The following is a 15,731-nucleotide window of genomic DNA, read 5'->3' as shown; positions in this document are numbered from 1 at the left end:
AGAGACACTAGCCCAGGAATAGAGAAGTACATCTCTACCCTGCTATAACACAATCCTATATAAACACAAATTTGCATATAACGCAGTAAAGCAGTGCTCCAGGGGGCAGGGCTGCACACTCTGGTGGATCAAAGCAAGTTCAATATAACGCAGTTTCACCAATAACGTGGTAAGATTTTTGGCTCCCCGAGGACAGCGTTATATCGAGGCAGAGGTGTAGTAGTACTGCAAGTAACTGACAAGCAGCTATTTCTCATATTTCTGATTAACAAAAGCAAGGATAATTTACACAGGCAGTTCAGAAATAACATTTTAGAAACACAGTGATAGTTAAGGAATAGGGACCAAGATGGCAATTTTGATGAAGTAGGTTTATTCACATCACTCTTACGGTCCCAGGGTGCTAGGTTTCTCTATAGAATACGTACACACTTTGATATTCATTGGCATGCAGGCACTTCAGAACAGTCTTAGGACCACAATGAAGCTGACAAGAAGCAGATAGGAACAGCATGGATTGTAGTTGTGAACCAAAATATAGTTCATCCAGGATTAGCTTTACTCCCATGACCCTTCAGAAAGATGTACTAAAGTTTTAACATAAGCTGGATCCAAGACCTAGACCCTTATAACACAATTGGATCTGGTGACAAGTGGTGGGTTTGAGTATTAAAACAAACAAACAAACTCACTCAACCCTCTAAGGGCTCAGGTTTGGTCATTTTTTTTTTCTGCTGCGAGTATGTGGTTCCAACTTCCTAAAGCCCGCCTCTGACTTTGTCTGTTAATTATTATCCTCTGCTTTTCATCTCCACTCCTCAGCCCTTCCTCCTCTGCCATTATCCCTGCCCCACAGTCCCGTTCTCAACTCTCTCCCCATATTCTTCCCCTTCGCTCAACTCCTCCTCACTCAGCTCTTCTGACCCCTGGGGGACATCACAGCCCTGCCTCTGGTAGCGAGGTACCCTGAGCATGAATGATATTGGCAGTATCAGAAAACAAAACTCCCCAAAGAGGAACTGTGGTTGATTCAAAGGGGAGTGGAAGCTGTAGTGGTACCACCACTGCAGTACGTAGGAGCATCCTAGTGCTGCCGATAGGCTGAGCCAACTGGAAAAAAACCAGGGACAGGTGGTCCTCTGTCCCTTTCGTTCCTTTGCATGAGGTGGTAGGTGACAGCCTCCCAGGCCTGCACACAGAGGTCTGAACCCTGGGCTTGCACAGCTGGGCAATTAGGTGGCAACGCTGCTTGGTCTTATCCCAGAGATATAGCATCTATGCAAACAGCTGCCGATCCACTGGCCCATATGATAAAGGTGGCTTCCCCGCTACGGGGGCCAAGCTCACCAGTTCTCACAGGCTGAGCTTCTGTGGGGCAAAAACAACTATGCCCAGAGGATCAGTGACCACTCCACCTCTGGCCATAGCTCCCAGAGCAAAAACTAAGTCCCTACAAGTGTTGGGTATGAAAACAATTTGACACTCCTGGGCTTGGTTCAGGTTCAGGTTCAGGTCAAGATCAGGCTTTAAACTCAGGCCCAAACAGACCTCTACAAAGAAGCATATAGTCTTGACAACCCAGGAGGCTCACACTACAGCTAGTCTTATTTTATTTTATTATTCAATATAAATATTTAAGGGCTGGTCTACACTACAAAGTTAGGTCAACTTAACTACATCACTCAGCAATGTGAAAAATGTATGCAAATGTAATTAAACTGATGTAAGCCAGGTGTACGCACTGCTAAGTTGATGGAAGACCTAGCTACCGCCTCTCAGAGAAGTGTATTTACTACACAACTGAAGAATCTCTTCCATTGCTGCATAAAGTGTCTACGCTGCAGTGCTACCACAGTACAGCAGCAGCATTTCTAGAGTAGAAGACAGACCCATATATTGCATTAATGAAGCACACATTCAGCAATATAGAGAACTAAAGTTCACTAATTCGGCTACAGAACCAGAGCTATTTTATGCTAATATTCAGCTCTCCATTCTAAATCGGTCTTACCCCACGATTGGGAGGTGATGTGGTTTACTGACCTCAACATAACATTTTGTCCCTAACAAAATCAAAGCACTCATTCAGCAGACATAGGCAAAACACCAACACTGGTAGTTCTGAAATTAAATTAAATTAAATTATTGTGAATAAGTATCACTTCAGGAGAGTTATGTTGTATGTATATTAGCCAGATTCTCAAGAGACAGAGCTCCCTATAATATTCTTAGATATGAAGAGCTAGCAAAGTCAGATGGTAATTTAGATATGAACATTTCAAACAGCACACAGGGATTTGGTCAGACTCTTGTATGTTCTACCTCTGAAGAGAACTCAGCTATTTATGCTTAAAAATATAAATGCAAGCTAAGGAAAACCAGCATCTTTTCACTTTGAGAACAAGGATTTCCCAACATGAAGCAAAAATGCAAGATTAACATTAAGCCAGCCCAAGTGTTAGTGCACTATTACAATGTAACCCAGATCACATTAGTGAGGGGGGAGTGGGTGCAAAATTACCAGGCACCATCAGGCAGAGAGACCTCCCAACTACATTGGACCTTGATGTTTGGGGAAAGTTGGCAGGGGAGAAAGGAAGAGGGCATGAGCATAAGAAAATTGCAGTGAACACCTTCAGGGCTCCAGAACAAAGTAAGATTATCTCACATCCTGCTGCAGAAAGGATGCCAGATTAGTTTTAAAAGTTTATCAATCACACACACACTCTACATCAAGTCATTCAATTGCTCCACAGCCCTAAGTCTACACAATTTAACATACAAATGAGAGCAGATACACCTGTATTTTGTAAGAACAAGAAAGAGCAAGGCAGCACAGAGTTTTGGGAAAAGCCCAACATTTACTGTTATTTGCCTAAAGTTTTCTGAAGGGCTGTTGTTGCTCTGCATATTTACCACAGTGCACATAGGCTAGGTTAACAATCTCCTTCACGCAAATTGTCCCAACAGCTCAGCCCCGTGGCCATGCCAGGGCAATATATAATGCATCATCACAAGGAAGGAGAGCAAAACTTCACTGGGATGGGCCAAGAGAATCAGATTCCCAATAAGCACTTGGAAGCAATTATAAAGGTTATCCAAACAATCTTTTCTAAGTATTTTTTAAACCTGAGGGTGGCCATAGCCCAATTAGCGCTACTAATAAATCAAGTTTAATTTGAGTTGTTGATGGTGTGGGAAAGGAAGGAGAAATGGAGAAACTTTAAAGGGTGAAAGTAGTATTTCACCCTTATAGAATGCTCACAGCTGAAAGAATTTTGTTCCCAAAGAGTCTCTGCCAGACTCAAGTGCACAAAATTTCAGCTATAAGAGTTGTATGTTTTGGAAAGTTAACTGTGGGAGGTAGTCATATTGAAGCAGTTTGTCAATGTTCATTACTGCTTTTCCACTATAAGACAGGAATTGACAACCTCTGGCCCCTGGCTGGTCGCAGCTCCCACTGGCTGTGGCTCGCCGCTCCCAGGCCAATGGGGGCTGTGGAAAGTGGTGGCCAGCACAACCCTTGGCCCGTGCTGCTTCCCACATCTCCATTGGCCTGGAGCAGCAAGCCACGGCCAGTGGGAGCTGCAATGGGCCGAACCTGCAGAAGCGGCAGGTAAATAAACCGGCCCAGTCCACCAGGGTGCTTACCCTGGCAGGCCGTGGGCCAAAGTTGCCAATCCCTGCTATAACATATTGTGGAAAGATCAATTAGCACACAGCTTGAGGAATTTCTTCCTCCTTTGCACAGAGCTCCATTTGTAGCTTATCAGCACCACTAATAACTACAGTAACTCCCCAGTTAACGTTGTCCCAGTTAATGTTGTTTCGTGGTTATGTTGCTGATCAATTAAGAGAACATGCTCATTTAAAGTTGCAAAATGCTCCCTTATAATATTGTTTGGCAGCCACCTGCTTTCAGGAAGTGCAGCCCATTGGAGCTAGCAGGTGGGGGTTTGGAACCAGGGTAGATTGGCAGCCCCCTACCCCACATCAGCTCCCTTAAGTTCCCTGTGCAGCCGCCGCCCAGTAGGCTATCAATTGCTGGGCAGTTCAGCTGTCCCTCCCACCACTGCCATGTGCTGCTCCTACCCCTCTGCCTTGGAGCCTCCTGCTTGCTGTGCGGGGGGTGGGAGGAGAAGAGAGATGCTCATGTCAGGGTGTCCTCCTCACCCCAAATTCTGTATGTCATCTCCACAGAGCTGGGGGGGGGGGGCACGACAGGGCTCAGGACAGAGGGCGCTTGCTGGCAGCAGCTGCTGTCTTAATTTGCCCATCTACTTAAAAAGGCAATGTACTCAGAGGGGGTCAGCATACTGAAAGGGGCAATGCATGTTACACACACAGTCTCTGTCCCCTCCCCGCCGCACACGGTTTGTCTCTGTCTCTCTCTGCCATGCTGTGTCTCCTCCTTCCATTTGTGCTGCCTTGTAGAGTGTGAGGCTACATTAGCAACAATGGTGTTAACCCTTGAGGGCTCAGCTGAGTGCTAGTTCATCATTTAACAGTAAGGAATTCCCTGGGAATATCCCACCCTCTTCCAACCACCTCAACCAAAACTTACAATCCTCATTGCTGCGTACAGTAAATTGTTTTTATTTATTTATATATATTTACATTCAATCTTATGGGGACATTGGATTCACTTAGAGTAGCACTTTTCAGGAACATAAGTGCAATGTTAAAGTGAGGAGTTACTATATCTGACTGAGGTCCCAGTTGAAACTAAACTCTGCCTCTCTAGCAGAGATCAAGCAGGCAACAAGAGATGGAAGAACATCTTAAAGCAAGGGGTTCCTGCACATTTTTGTTTAAACCACCATCACCACCACATTAGTCCCGTTTTAAATTTATGGTGCAAATGAGATTCTCAGTCAGTCAGTCTGATCCAAAACTTCAAACCATTTTCAACTGATACTTTGTTATTAGTAAATTTCAGCCATAAACAAGTTAATGAAAATCAAATTCTAGCACTAGCCATTAATATCAGTTGACTGGGCATCACTGAACTGTAAAATGAAGACTCAGGAGTGAAGTGTAAATCATTACGAGTAACAAATTTACCAACACAAGTTTTATAGTGACTGGTTTCAGAAGCTTTTCTTACACTTCCTTAGAGAACACATGACAACTGAAAGGGACAGATTTTTTTTTTTTAAAGTCTTATGTTGTGAACCAACATTTCTTCACTAACTTTTAAAATTCAGCTTGTCACTATTTATGCATCATTTACTTTTAACTAAGTCTCTCAGCTTGGACACTTAGTTTCATTTTCAGATTTTTAGTATGGCAATGTTTTGTTTTAAACATTCCCCATGTTTAAAGAATGGTACTTTTTAAAACAAAGCTTTTACAGAAAACCTCTTCTAAAGAAAGTTTTGCTCCCGAAATAAACTAAGTTGAAAATGCCCTTTAAAGAATGTAATCTATTTCTGTCTTTTGTAATGTAGAGTATTTACCTGCGGCACCTGTACTGTTTAAACTACTAAAGCGCTATTTAAGCTGAGGGAAATTAAAGGACAAAAGTTTGGAAGATAAATCCACACAGATAAAATTCTGGGCATTAGAAAGAATAGCTAAAAGACAGGACTTAAGAGAAACGCAGATTTAAGTTATCACAAAAATACACCACCTACCTTGCTTGCGAACATCTTCCACAGCTGCCACTAGTTCCTCTTTAAGAAACTGACTCTCTTTTGCAATTTTGTCTCCCTTCTCCAAGAAATTCTCTGTTGCTTGTTCAACCGATGCAGCCAGAACATGGGCCTTCTTAGAGCGTCCTCTTTTTTTGTTGGAAGGACCCTTGTTACTGGTATTAACTAGCGTTGTAACCTGAAAAAAGGGATAATTTACAGTTGAGATGTATATCAAATAAGTATATGTAACATGAAACAAGATACAAATTTACCAACTTAACAGCTCCAATTTTCTGAATCAATAACATTTGGAATACTTATGCTGACTTCAAGGAGGCAGTACTTAATTGCCAGTAAATTCATTTTTGAGCCGTTTTCATGGTTCTTTAATCAACAAGCATAGCAATATTGTAATTAGACAAGTATGATAAACTTAAGCTAAAGTGCTTAGTGAGATGTTTGTTGGCGTTTTGTTTTTTTTTTAAGAAGTAGAAAAAACTGATCACGATGCATGGAAAAAGATGCACCTAACTTTTGAAGCTGCAATTTCAGCAAGAGGCCAGAGCTATTTTGGATTTGGCTTCACATAAGAATCCAAGTTTGAAACAATTAGTTCAGGACTATTTAAGACTTTAAAACATTTAAAAAGATTAACAGGATTGAAGTGGCACATCTATAGAAAGCTAGCTTCACAGTTTTTCTTCAGTCCAAGACAGGGATGAGGGACTTTGCAAGCAAGGTAGTTTTACAGCCAAATTAGATGACTGCAACCTGTCAGCAATTTCTCATCTAATCACTTTTCTAGGTGCAGTTGGTAACACCACCTGTAAGTTTAAGGTTGACTGACACTTCCCAGTTTAAGACCCTGTTTTCAGTTGCTTATAAAAACTTCACCAAGTTTTAACCACATTGGCTGAATTTTTTCAGAAAATGAGATTAGGTGAAATATTTTCCCTCCACCTTTAAAAAAAAAAAGCAGTCTTTTTACTTAGAAATTCTAGTGTTTCATACTGTGGAGCAGAAATCTGAAGTTTGGCAGGAGCTGAATGTGTGTCAGGTATGTGCCTTTTGCCATGCCCTGTGGAAAACCTGTCCAAATCTGGCCAGTTTATAAGCTTCTAAGCAGTCTCTACCAAGCATGGGTGAACGGAGACTGAGATTTGGTAGCTAAGTTCTCCAATGAGTCTCCATATTCCAGCCCAGAGCAGAGGCTGAAGAGAACTTTTTCTACATTTACTGATCCTGGATGTTCTAGGCACCAGAAATGAGGATAGGAAGCTGTCTCTCCTGTGCTCTCAATACCTCCACTGCTGACATCCAGGTACTAGGGAGGAGAAGGAGGACACCTGACTGAAATGCAGATGGGACAACAGCTGGACTGGTGGTGGAGGAACCAGATATGAACAAGAAGTTTTGGGGGGAGAATACTGGGACTGACTGGACAAGAAGACTGGAAGGAGCAATCTGGGGAGATGGACGAACAGCAGCAGTTGGGGAAGAGGAGGGTCTATGACCGCCAGAGCACAAGCATCTCCACAACTTTGAACATAAGCCAAGAGTCCCACGTTTCACCTTTCCTCTGCTAGCAGAAAGTATCTGCCAACCCAGAGAGAGAGAGACTGGTCATCCCTCTAGTAGCTGGTCCACAAAAAGGATGACAACCTACTATTGATATCAGTTCCTCCATTCGTTAAGTGCTGTGGCTCTAAAAGTTCCAACCCTCATAGAATCATGGAACCACAGGGCTAGAAGGGACCACAAGAGTTATCTAGTTTATCCCCCAGGCAAGATGCAGGATTTGTTCAGTCTAAACCATCGACAAATGGTTATCTAGCCTCCTTTTTTAAAGCCTCCTGTGAAGGAGCTGCCATGATTTCCCTAGGCAGTCTCCTCCATCGTCCTACTTAGTTAGGAAGCTTTTCCTGAGATTTAATCTAAATCTGCTATGCTGTAGTTTGAACCCATTGCCTCTTGTCCTGCATTCTGTGACAAGAGAAAACTTTTCCTTTTTTGTGGTCAGCTCCCTGTGGCCAAGGGGCTCCATGCCTGCTGATGCTCCAGATAAACAAAACATCCTGACCCGCCAGTGGCTTACCCTGACGGGCTGGGAGCCAAAGTTTTCCAACTCCTGAAATATAGGGTCGGCTTATGAAAGGGTCATACGGTTTTTGCTATTTTTATCCATCTTGGGGGATCATCTTATAAACGAATGGGCTAATGAACGAGTACATATGGTAGTCACAGACACAGAGCAAAGTTTAGTGGACACTGACTTCTCCCAACTAATTTTGGCTATAGACATGTCCAAAAAGGGCTTCTAGTATTTTCAAATAGGAAAATATCTAGTTGCCTTGTACTCCAGGCAACAACCATTTGTGTTCAAAATTTTCACTGTTTGGCTGCTCTCCCCAAAGTGAACTTTTTGAAAGCTGTTATGCAATCTTAACTATAGCAGTTGCTGCTGTTCCCACTATAAGGGCTTTTAGTCCACCAGAGTTCTAATGCAAGACAGAACCTTCTACAGCATCTCTGTTTCTAATGACAATTGTAAAGAACACTATTTAGACAAGAACAATTCAGTAAGTCTTTCACCTAAAGGATTCTTGGGGGAAAAAATTATACCACGAAGAGAATAAACTGAGAGCAGGTACAATAAAACTTCAGCAGCAATGTGATATGTGATTTTTGCACCTCTGATTAAAATGAAGAATTGTGTTATATTAAGTTTGACAAAAGCAAAAAAAAAAAGTCTAAGATTAAGACTAGAAGCATCAGACTGAGCAAAAACCTTTTATCCTTGATTTCTCCTCCATTCCTCTCCACTTATCTATTTCAGACTAGGTTTTCATTTCTGGAGTTCAAACTTGAAGGTATGAGGATTAATTATCAAATTGAAACTAACCAAAAACTTGAGAGCTTGATATATAGATTTCTTACCTGTGTCACCAGGGGCTCCAATAGTCTTTCAACTGCCAGTGTTCTTATCTCTAAACTTTTGGGGTCCCATTTGAAGTTAACACTGCCTGCATTAACAGTAGTCATTTCTGAGAGAGAGAGAGAGAGAGAGAGTTAACTTCAGACTTACTAGGTCTTATTTGTTATGACGGATCTATTTTGAAATGAAACATAGGGATTATATGAAAGTGCTACATTAAAGTACTTACTGCTTAAAGTCAAATTTGCACTGCCTTTGGGAATACCAGTTTTGAATTAGCTTCCCATTTTATAATTTCAGTGCGAATTTACGGTGTCATAACTGAAAACATGACTGTTACGTTTCTGTTAAATAAGCCTAGAAAAGCTACCTAAAAATATAGTATTCCAAAACAGAGCGCTCCATCAAAAGTATTTTGGTGGTTAGTGAGTCTTATTCTGACTAAATTCAGTCTCCGGCTAATATTTTAGGAGCCAGAAACCAGCTTCCCTCCAACCCCCACTTACTTCTCAAAGCCAGATTGAGGCTGTTTTCTTTTATCAGTTTGAATACAAAGTCACCTTACATTCAGCTATAGCAATGCTGCTATATACAGCTGAAAAGCTTGAGTGTGTTCGACTACTATATACCTTCCATATTCACCAATATTTCATGGCTAGAACCAACACTTTCCCTTAAAATCTCCCACTACAAGGCTACTTTACAGCTTTATGAATACAGTAGAACAGGGGTGGGCAAACTTTTTGGCCTGAGGGCCACATCTGGATATGGAAATTGTATGGCAGGCCATGAATGATCGTGAAGTTGGGGCTGGTGTGGACTCTGACTGGGGGTGCAGGCTCTGGGGTGGGGCCAGAAAAGAGAAGTTCAGGGCGTGGGGGGGGCGCCTTGGGCTGAGGCAGGGGATTGAGGTGCAGGGAGGGTGAGGGTTCTGGCTGGGGGTGCAGGCTCTGCAGTAGAACCTCAGTTACAAACATCTCAGGAATGGAGGAGTTTTGTAACTTTGAAACGTTCTTAACTTTGAACAAAACAATGGTTGTTATTTCAAAAGTTTACAACTGAACATTGACTGAATACAGCTTTGAAACTTTACTATGAAGAAAAATGCTTTTAAAACCATCTTACTTTAGATAAAAACATGCACAAAAACAAAACAGTTTCCTTGTCTTGTCAGCCTTTTTTTTTTTTAAACTCCCCCCCCACACACACTTTTTTTTTTTTTAAATAGTTTAACACAGCACTGTATTTGCTGACACCTGATTGCATACTTCCAGTTCCAAATAAGGTGTGTAACTGATTGGTCAGTTCATAATTCTGGTGTTTGTAACTCAGGTTCTACTGTACATGCTCGAAGTCATAGCTAAGCCCCTTCTTCCACATAAAGAGGTTTCATGTTTACATCCCCATTAAACAGTCAAGTGGCACTTCACGATTCTCTCTAGTATTTTTCCTAAGACACTGAACAGACCTGATATTCTTGGAGAGATGTATCGTGGTTCAAGAATATAACTAACATGAAGACACAAAATGAATTAAGGGAATACCCAGTTTTAGCTTTACCTCCAGACAGTACTTTGATTGCTGAAACAATGGTACAACCAGACAAAAAACACATAAGCAACAACTTGATCTAGGGAACTCGGTATTTAAATATTTACACGTGTGCAAAACCAGTTTCAGGTTACTGTTTACACCATAGGTCATAATTTCTGGCTCTCCATGTTTTAAATGATACCTGATGTTTGAAGTTACACCCTTCTACCTCCTACATAGAACAGTTAATTATTTTTAAAAGGTGACCTCCAAATAAAAACGTTTTTGTTTGTCTCCTTTGTGCTTCTTTATACTACAAGTATGAAAACAACGTATTCCCCTATTTATCTTGGAAGTACCAGAAAAAATGTATCCAGTTTTCATTGGTGGACTTCTTTAAAAAGACTGAGGTATAGTCTACACTACGCTGTTAGGTTGACAAGAACAAGGAGTCACCAATGAAGGTAACAGGCCTCAGGTTTAAAACAAAAGGAAGTACTTCTTCGCACAACGAATGCACAGTAAACTGTGGAACTCTTTGCCAGGGGACACTGAAGGCCAAAACCATAACAGGGTTCAAGAGAGAATTAGATAAGTTAGAGGATAAGTAAATCAATGGCTATTAACCAAGATGGTCAAGGATACAACCCCATGCGTTGTGTCCCCCTAAGCCTCTTACAGCCAGATGCTCTGATTGCATGACAGGGATAGATCACTTGATAATTACCCTGTTCTATTTCCTTTGAAGCACTTGGCATTGGCCACTGTCTGAAGACAGGATACTGAACCATAAAAGTCATACGGGACATAAGTTTCCTTGCCTCAACTCATCTGTGCATATGTCTATTCAAATTTGTCTCTGACCTACATAAACATCCAGTTACAGCAACGCAGTGACAGCTCATCTACTGAGGTTGACACAACGTAAGTGCAGATATTGCATGACCTGTGGTGACCCTAGCAGTCCTCAAGAAGCTGTCCCATAACGTGCCCATTTCCTGTGACATCGTCCACTCTGGTCACAAGTGTAAGCTCCACTGCCGAGGGATTCCACAAACTGGAAGCCCCTCCATCCCTTTTAAAACTCCTGCATGTTTTTTAAATACTTTTTCCTGATTGCCTACCCTAGCAAGCACACCTAGCAGCTCACCCTTGTGCAACTGCCCATGACAGCTTCACCCACTAGATATACTCCTACCTGGAACAGACAGGAGATACTGTATCTCTTGGGCCTGTGCAAACATAGATATGGGCCTGCCAGATATGGACCAGCCATAGGAAGATGGACGTTATTAATAGATTGTACTAGGGATGCAGGCAAAGGGATTCAACAGATATCAGCAGCGCCGCGTGAATCACAAAGGAAATTTGCCAGCCATATCACGAGGCCAAACATAGATCTGGTTCTGAGCCACAGACCTGCTGTTTTAACAATGGGCTGCATGCTATATTTGGCAGAGACCCCACCAGCACCCTACAGACCACTGTGGATACCTCAGAAAAAGCCCCGGACAGATCCATGCCATGAACAGAAAACAGAAGGAGAAACACAGGGAGATGCAGCAGGGATTCCAGCCATGCTGTAAGTCAGGACCTGTTTGAGACTCCGTCAGTCTAATCAATCCAACCAGGTAAGCATGGATGAGTGTTATGAAGAGGAAGGAATCTCAGGTAAGAGTGCGCATGCATTTTTCGAAACATTTTAAATTAGAGATGGTGCTCATCCCATTCCCAAATTAAGATAAAGGTACTGAATTTTCATTGTTTTCCTTGCATGAAAAAAAGTAGCAGTACAAACAAAGATAGGAGTTGACATTTGTTTTTAATATGCTGAATACCCATACATCAGAAGTTCAGTGATTCAAAAAGCTAAGGCTTTATAATGGTTAAGACAAAATTACCAACATCACTTGTCAAAAAATACAAAGTAAATATCCTTAAATCACATACAAAGTTCTCAAGTAACATTTTTCTGCCTACCAGTAAGTTTCATTTATCATTGGGGGAAAAAAATTGGTCAGTATGTGCGTGTAATGTGAAATCATTTACCAATAAAAATCTTATCCTTCGAAGTTTGAATTCATGCGCGAACATGCTATTGCGCAGGCAGTTGACAGTGTGAACACACAACAGCAGTTTCCCTTCAGCACTCTGAGCAGCACTGTACCTGCCAGTCCTGTAACTCTGCCAGTGTAGACATACCCAAACTCCTTGCCTCTTCTTATGCCTGAAATGTCTTCTGTTTGGACTAATCATCCTCTAAACTGGGGGTTATAGGAAGCCATTTTGCAACCCTGATACAGTTTTTGCTGCAAACAATAGCATCAGTATACACAGGGCTTCTTGAATTCAAAGGATATCTGCCACAGAAACCACGTGTTTTGGTTCTATATTATAGTGTGGACAAGACAGCTGGCTGTGCCCATGCGTTATGTGGTTAAAATAAATCCTCTAGTGTTTACCTTGACCAGCTTATGAAAAGTGTGGGGGAGATGGATGATAGACTGCCTTGTCCACACTAGGATATTACTAGACGTTAGTTAATTCTTGGTAACTAACATATGCTGAGACCTTTTTTCCTAGTTAAGATCAGGCTGCACTCTCAGAAGCACGGACTGTAAAGACACAAAAACATGTCACTTGTAAAATAGAAATCATGAGCGCTGGTAACTCTTGTGAAACTGACTGCGAACTATTCAAAAGATACAGGAAGCTAATGAATCGGAGCATCCAGAATAGCAGCTCAGAGTGAATGCCCCACTGGATGTTGACTTCAAATTCTACAGGTAACAGTTAAGCAAACTATTTCATTACTCATCATTTTACCACAACTTCCAAGCCAATGCAATTGTCCCTTGTTGGATGTAGTTTGGTATGAGAGAATGGTGGGGAGAAGGAGAAGGAGAGACTCAAGTTCAAAAATCAATTCCAACCAGAAACTTCTGTGCTCACCTGAAATTTCCTTTAGACTAGCACCAAGCACGATTCACACATTTATTCTTACAGAGAAAACCCATTAAAAACAGAAGAACCTACTCACATGCTAATAAACTTAGAGACCACCACTACCACCCCACAACTCCAGCAAGGGCTCTGGTAGGACTCAATCCTTGTAACCACAAACTCTTGGTGGGGTAAAATTCATGACAGCATCAGCTTAGAACTAGCACACCCTTGAATAGGTTAGTCTTTCCTTTATACAGCTTGGGTCTTTGACAGACTCTGGAACAGGTAATCAGCAGAGAATGGTACTCTCCTCAGGATGCAGCTTCAAAAAGCTAGAGTTTTGCATAACTGGAGGTGGGGAATTTGCATTCATTTCTCCCTCAACATTCCCCAGGTGGCCCCTTGATACAGTTTGGTACAAACGTCCATTCCTGTCTAGCACCTTATTCAATAGTGACACTTTCCAGAGTTCACATCCCATCTCACTCAGAGGTGACATACAATCTTGTCTCACAATAATACATAACCCACTCACTTAATGCAATGGATTCCAAACATACTTAAACTTCACTCAATAAGGTCTCCCAGGAATATTGCTGGAAATTGGTATGTGCCATATTCAGCCCCTGGAGAAACCACTGTCCTCTAGGAACATGCTCCAAATGCCAAAAGAGGGACTTTACTCCCATACTTCGTATGCCTCAGACAAACTAGATAATCTATCTGGAAGTCAGTGACAGGTTTTGATCCTTAGGGTATGTTGACACTACGGGATTATTCCGATTTTACATAAACCAGTTTTGTAAAACAGATTGTATAAAGTCGAGTGCATGCGGCCACACTAAGCACAGTAACTCGGCAGTGTGCATCCATGTACCGAGGCTAGCGTCGATTTCCGGAGCGTTGCACTGTGGGTAGCTATCCCGCAGCTATCCCATAGTTCCCACAGTCTCCCCCGCTCATTGGAATTCTGAGTTGAGATCCCAATGCATGATGGTGCAAAAAACAGTGTTGCGGGTGATTCTGGGTAAACGTCATCACTCATTCCTTCCTCCATGAAAGCAACGGCAGACAATCATTTCGCGCCCTTTTTCCCTGGATTGCCCTGGCAGACGCCATAGCATGGCAATCATGGAGCCCGTTTTGCCTTTTGTCACTGTCACCGTATGTGTACTAGATGCTGCTGACAGAGGCGGTACTGCAGCGCTACACAGCATTCATTTGCCATTGCAAGGTAGCAGAGATGGTTACCAGTCAGTCATTCTGTACCATCTGTTGCTGTCATGGGTGCTCCTGGCCGGCCTTAGCGGAGGTCGGCAGGGGGCGCACAGACAAAAATGGGAATGACTCCCCGAGTCAATCCCTCCTTTATGGTTTATCTAAAAATAGAGTCAGTCCTGCCTAGAATATGAGGCAAGTGTACTAGAGAACCAGTGTACCAGAGAGCACAGCCGCTCCATGTCAGATCCCGCAGAAATGATGAGCTGCATGCCATTCACGGGGGATGCCCCTGCAACAACCCCACCAGTTGATTCCCTTCTTCCCCAACCTTTCTAGGCCACCGTGGCAGTGTCCCCCATTTGTGTGATGAAGTAATAAAGAATGCAGGAATAAGAAACACTGACTTTTTAGTGAGATAAAATGAGGAGGAGGAAGCCTCCAGCTGCTGAGATAGTCCAGGCAGTACAGAATCTTTCCTTTAGACATGAAAGCGGGGGGGGGGGGGGGGGGGGCGCTGATGGAACTCAGCCCCCAGTTGCTATGAGGAGGACGTTTACCAGCCGTTCTGTACTATCTACCAGGAACGACCGGGAGTCATTCCTATTTTTACCCAGGCGCCCCCGGCCGACCTCATCTGAGGCCAGCCAGCAGCACTCACGGGCTGATGATGACAATGGATAGCAGTCATATTGTATCGTTTGCCACTGGGGAGGGGAGAGGATGCTGCTATTAATTGCCGCAGCACTGCGTCTACCAGCAGCATGCAGTAGACATAGGGTGACATAAAAAAGTCAAGAAACGATTCCCCCCCCTCCTGTCTTTCACGGGGGGGGGGGGTGGAGAGGGGGTAAATTGACGACATATACCCTGAAACACCCCAGACAATGTGTTTGACCCTACAGGCATTGGGAGCTCAGCCAAGAATGCAAATACTTTTCGGAGACTGCAGGGACTGTGGGATAGCTGGAGTCCTCAGTACCCCCTCCCTCCCTCCATAAGCGTCCATTTGATTCTTTGGCTTTCCGTTACGCTTGTCACGCAGCACTGCGCTGTGGCCTCTGTCTATCATAGCCTGGAGATTTTTTCAAATGCTTTCTCATTTCGTCTTCTGTAACGGAGCTGTGATAGAACAGATTTGTCTCCCCATACAGCGATCAGATCCAGTATCTCCCGCACGGCGCATGCTGGAGCTCTTTTTGGATTTAGGACTGCATCGCCACCCGTGCTGATCAGAGCTCCACACTGGGCAAACAGGAAATGAAAATCAAAAGTTCGCGGGGCTTTTCCTGTTTACCTGGCCAGTGCATCAGAGTTCGGATTGCTGTCCAGAGCAGTCACAATGGTGCACTGTGGGATAGCGCCCGGAGGCCAATACCGTCGATTCGCGGCCACACTAACCCTAATTCGATATGGTAATACCGATTTCAGCGCCACTCCTCTCGTCGGGGAGGAGTACAGAA

The 15,731-nt window shown here is 43.0% G+C and overlaps 1 protein-coding gene across 1 annotated transcript in view; it reads right to left on the bottom strand.

The window, feature by feature from the left end:
• Positions 1 to 15,731, bottom strand: part of CTNNA1 (catenin alpha 1) — a 220,490-nt gene that overhangs the window by 175,591 nt on the left and 29,168 nt on the right. Inside the window, 2 exon segments of the mRNA XM_030574175.1 lie at positions 5,637 to 5,832; positions 8,574 to 8,680. Of these exon segments, the coding sequence (XP_030430035.1) occupies positions 5,637 to 5,832; positions 8,574 to 8,678 (301 nt within the window). The 5' untranslated portion in view covers positions 8,679 to 8,680.

Source organism: Gopherus evgoodei, chromosome 8, assembly GCF_007399415.2.
Source record: "Gopherus evgoodei ecotype Sinaloan lineage chromosome 8, rGopEvg1_v1.p, whole genome shotgun sequence".
Classification (NCBI taxonomy): domain Eukaryota; kingdom Metazoa; phylum Chordata; order Testudines; family Testudinidae; genus Gopherus; species Gopherus evgoodei.
Note: the sequence above shows the minus strand (reverse complement) of the source record. Positions and strands in the feature narration are given on the sequence as shown.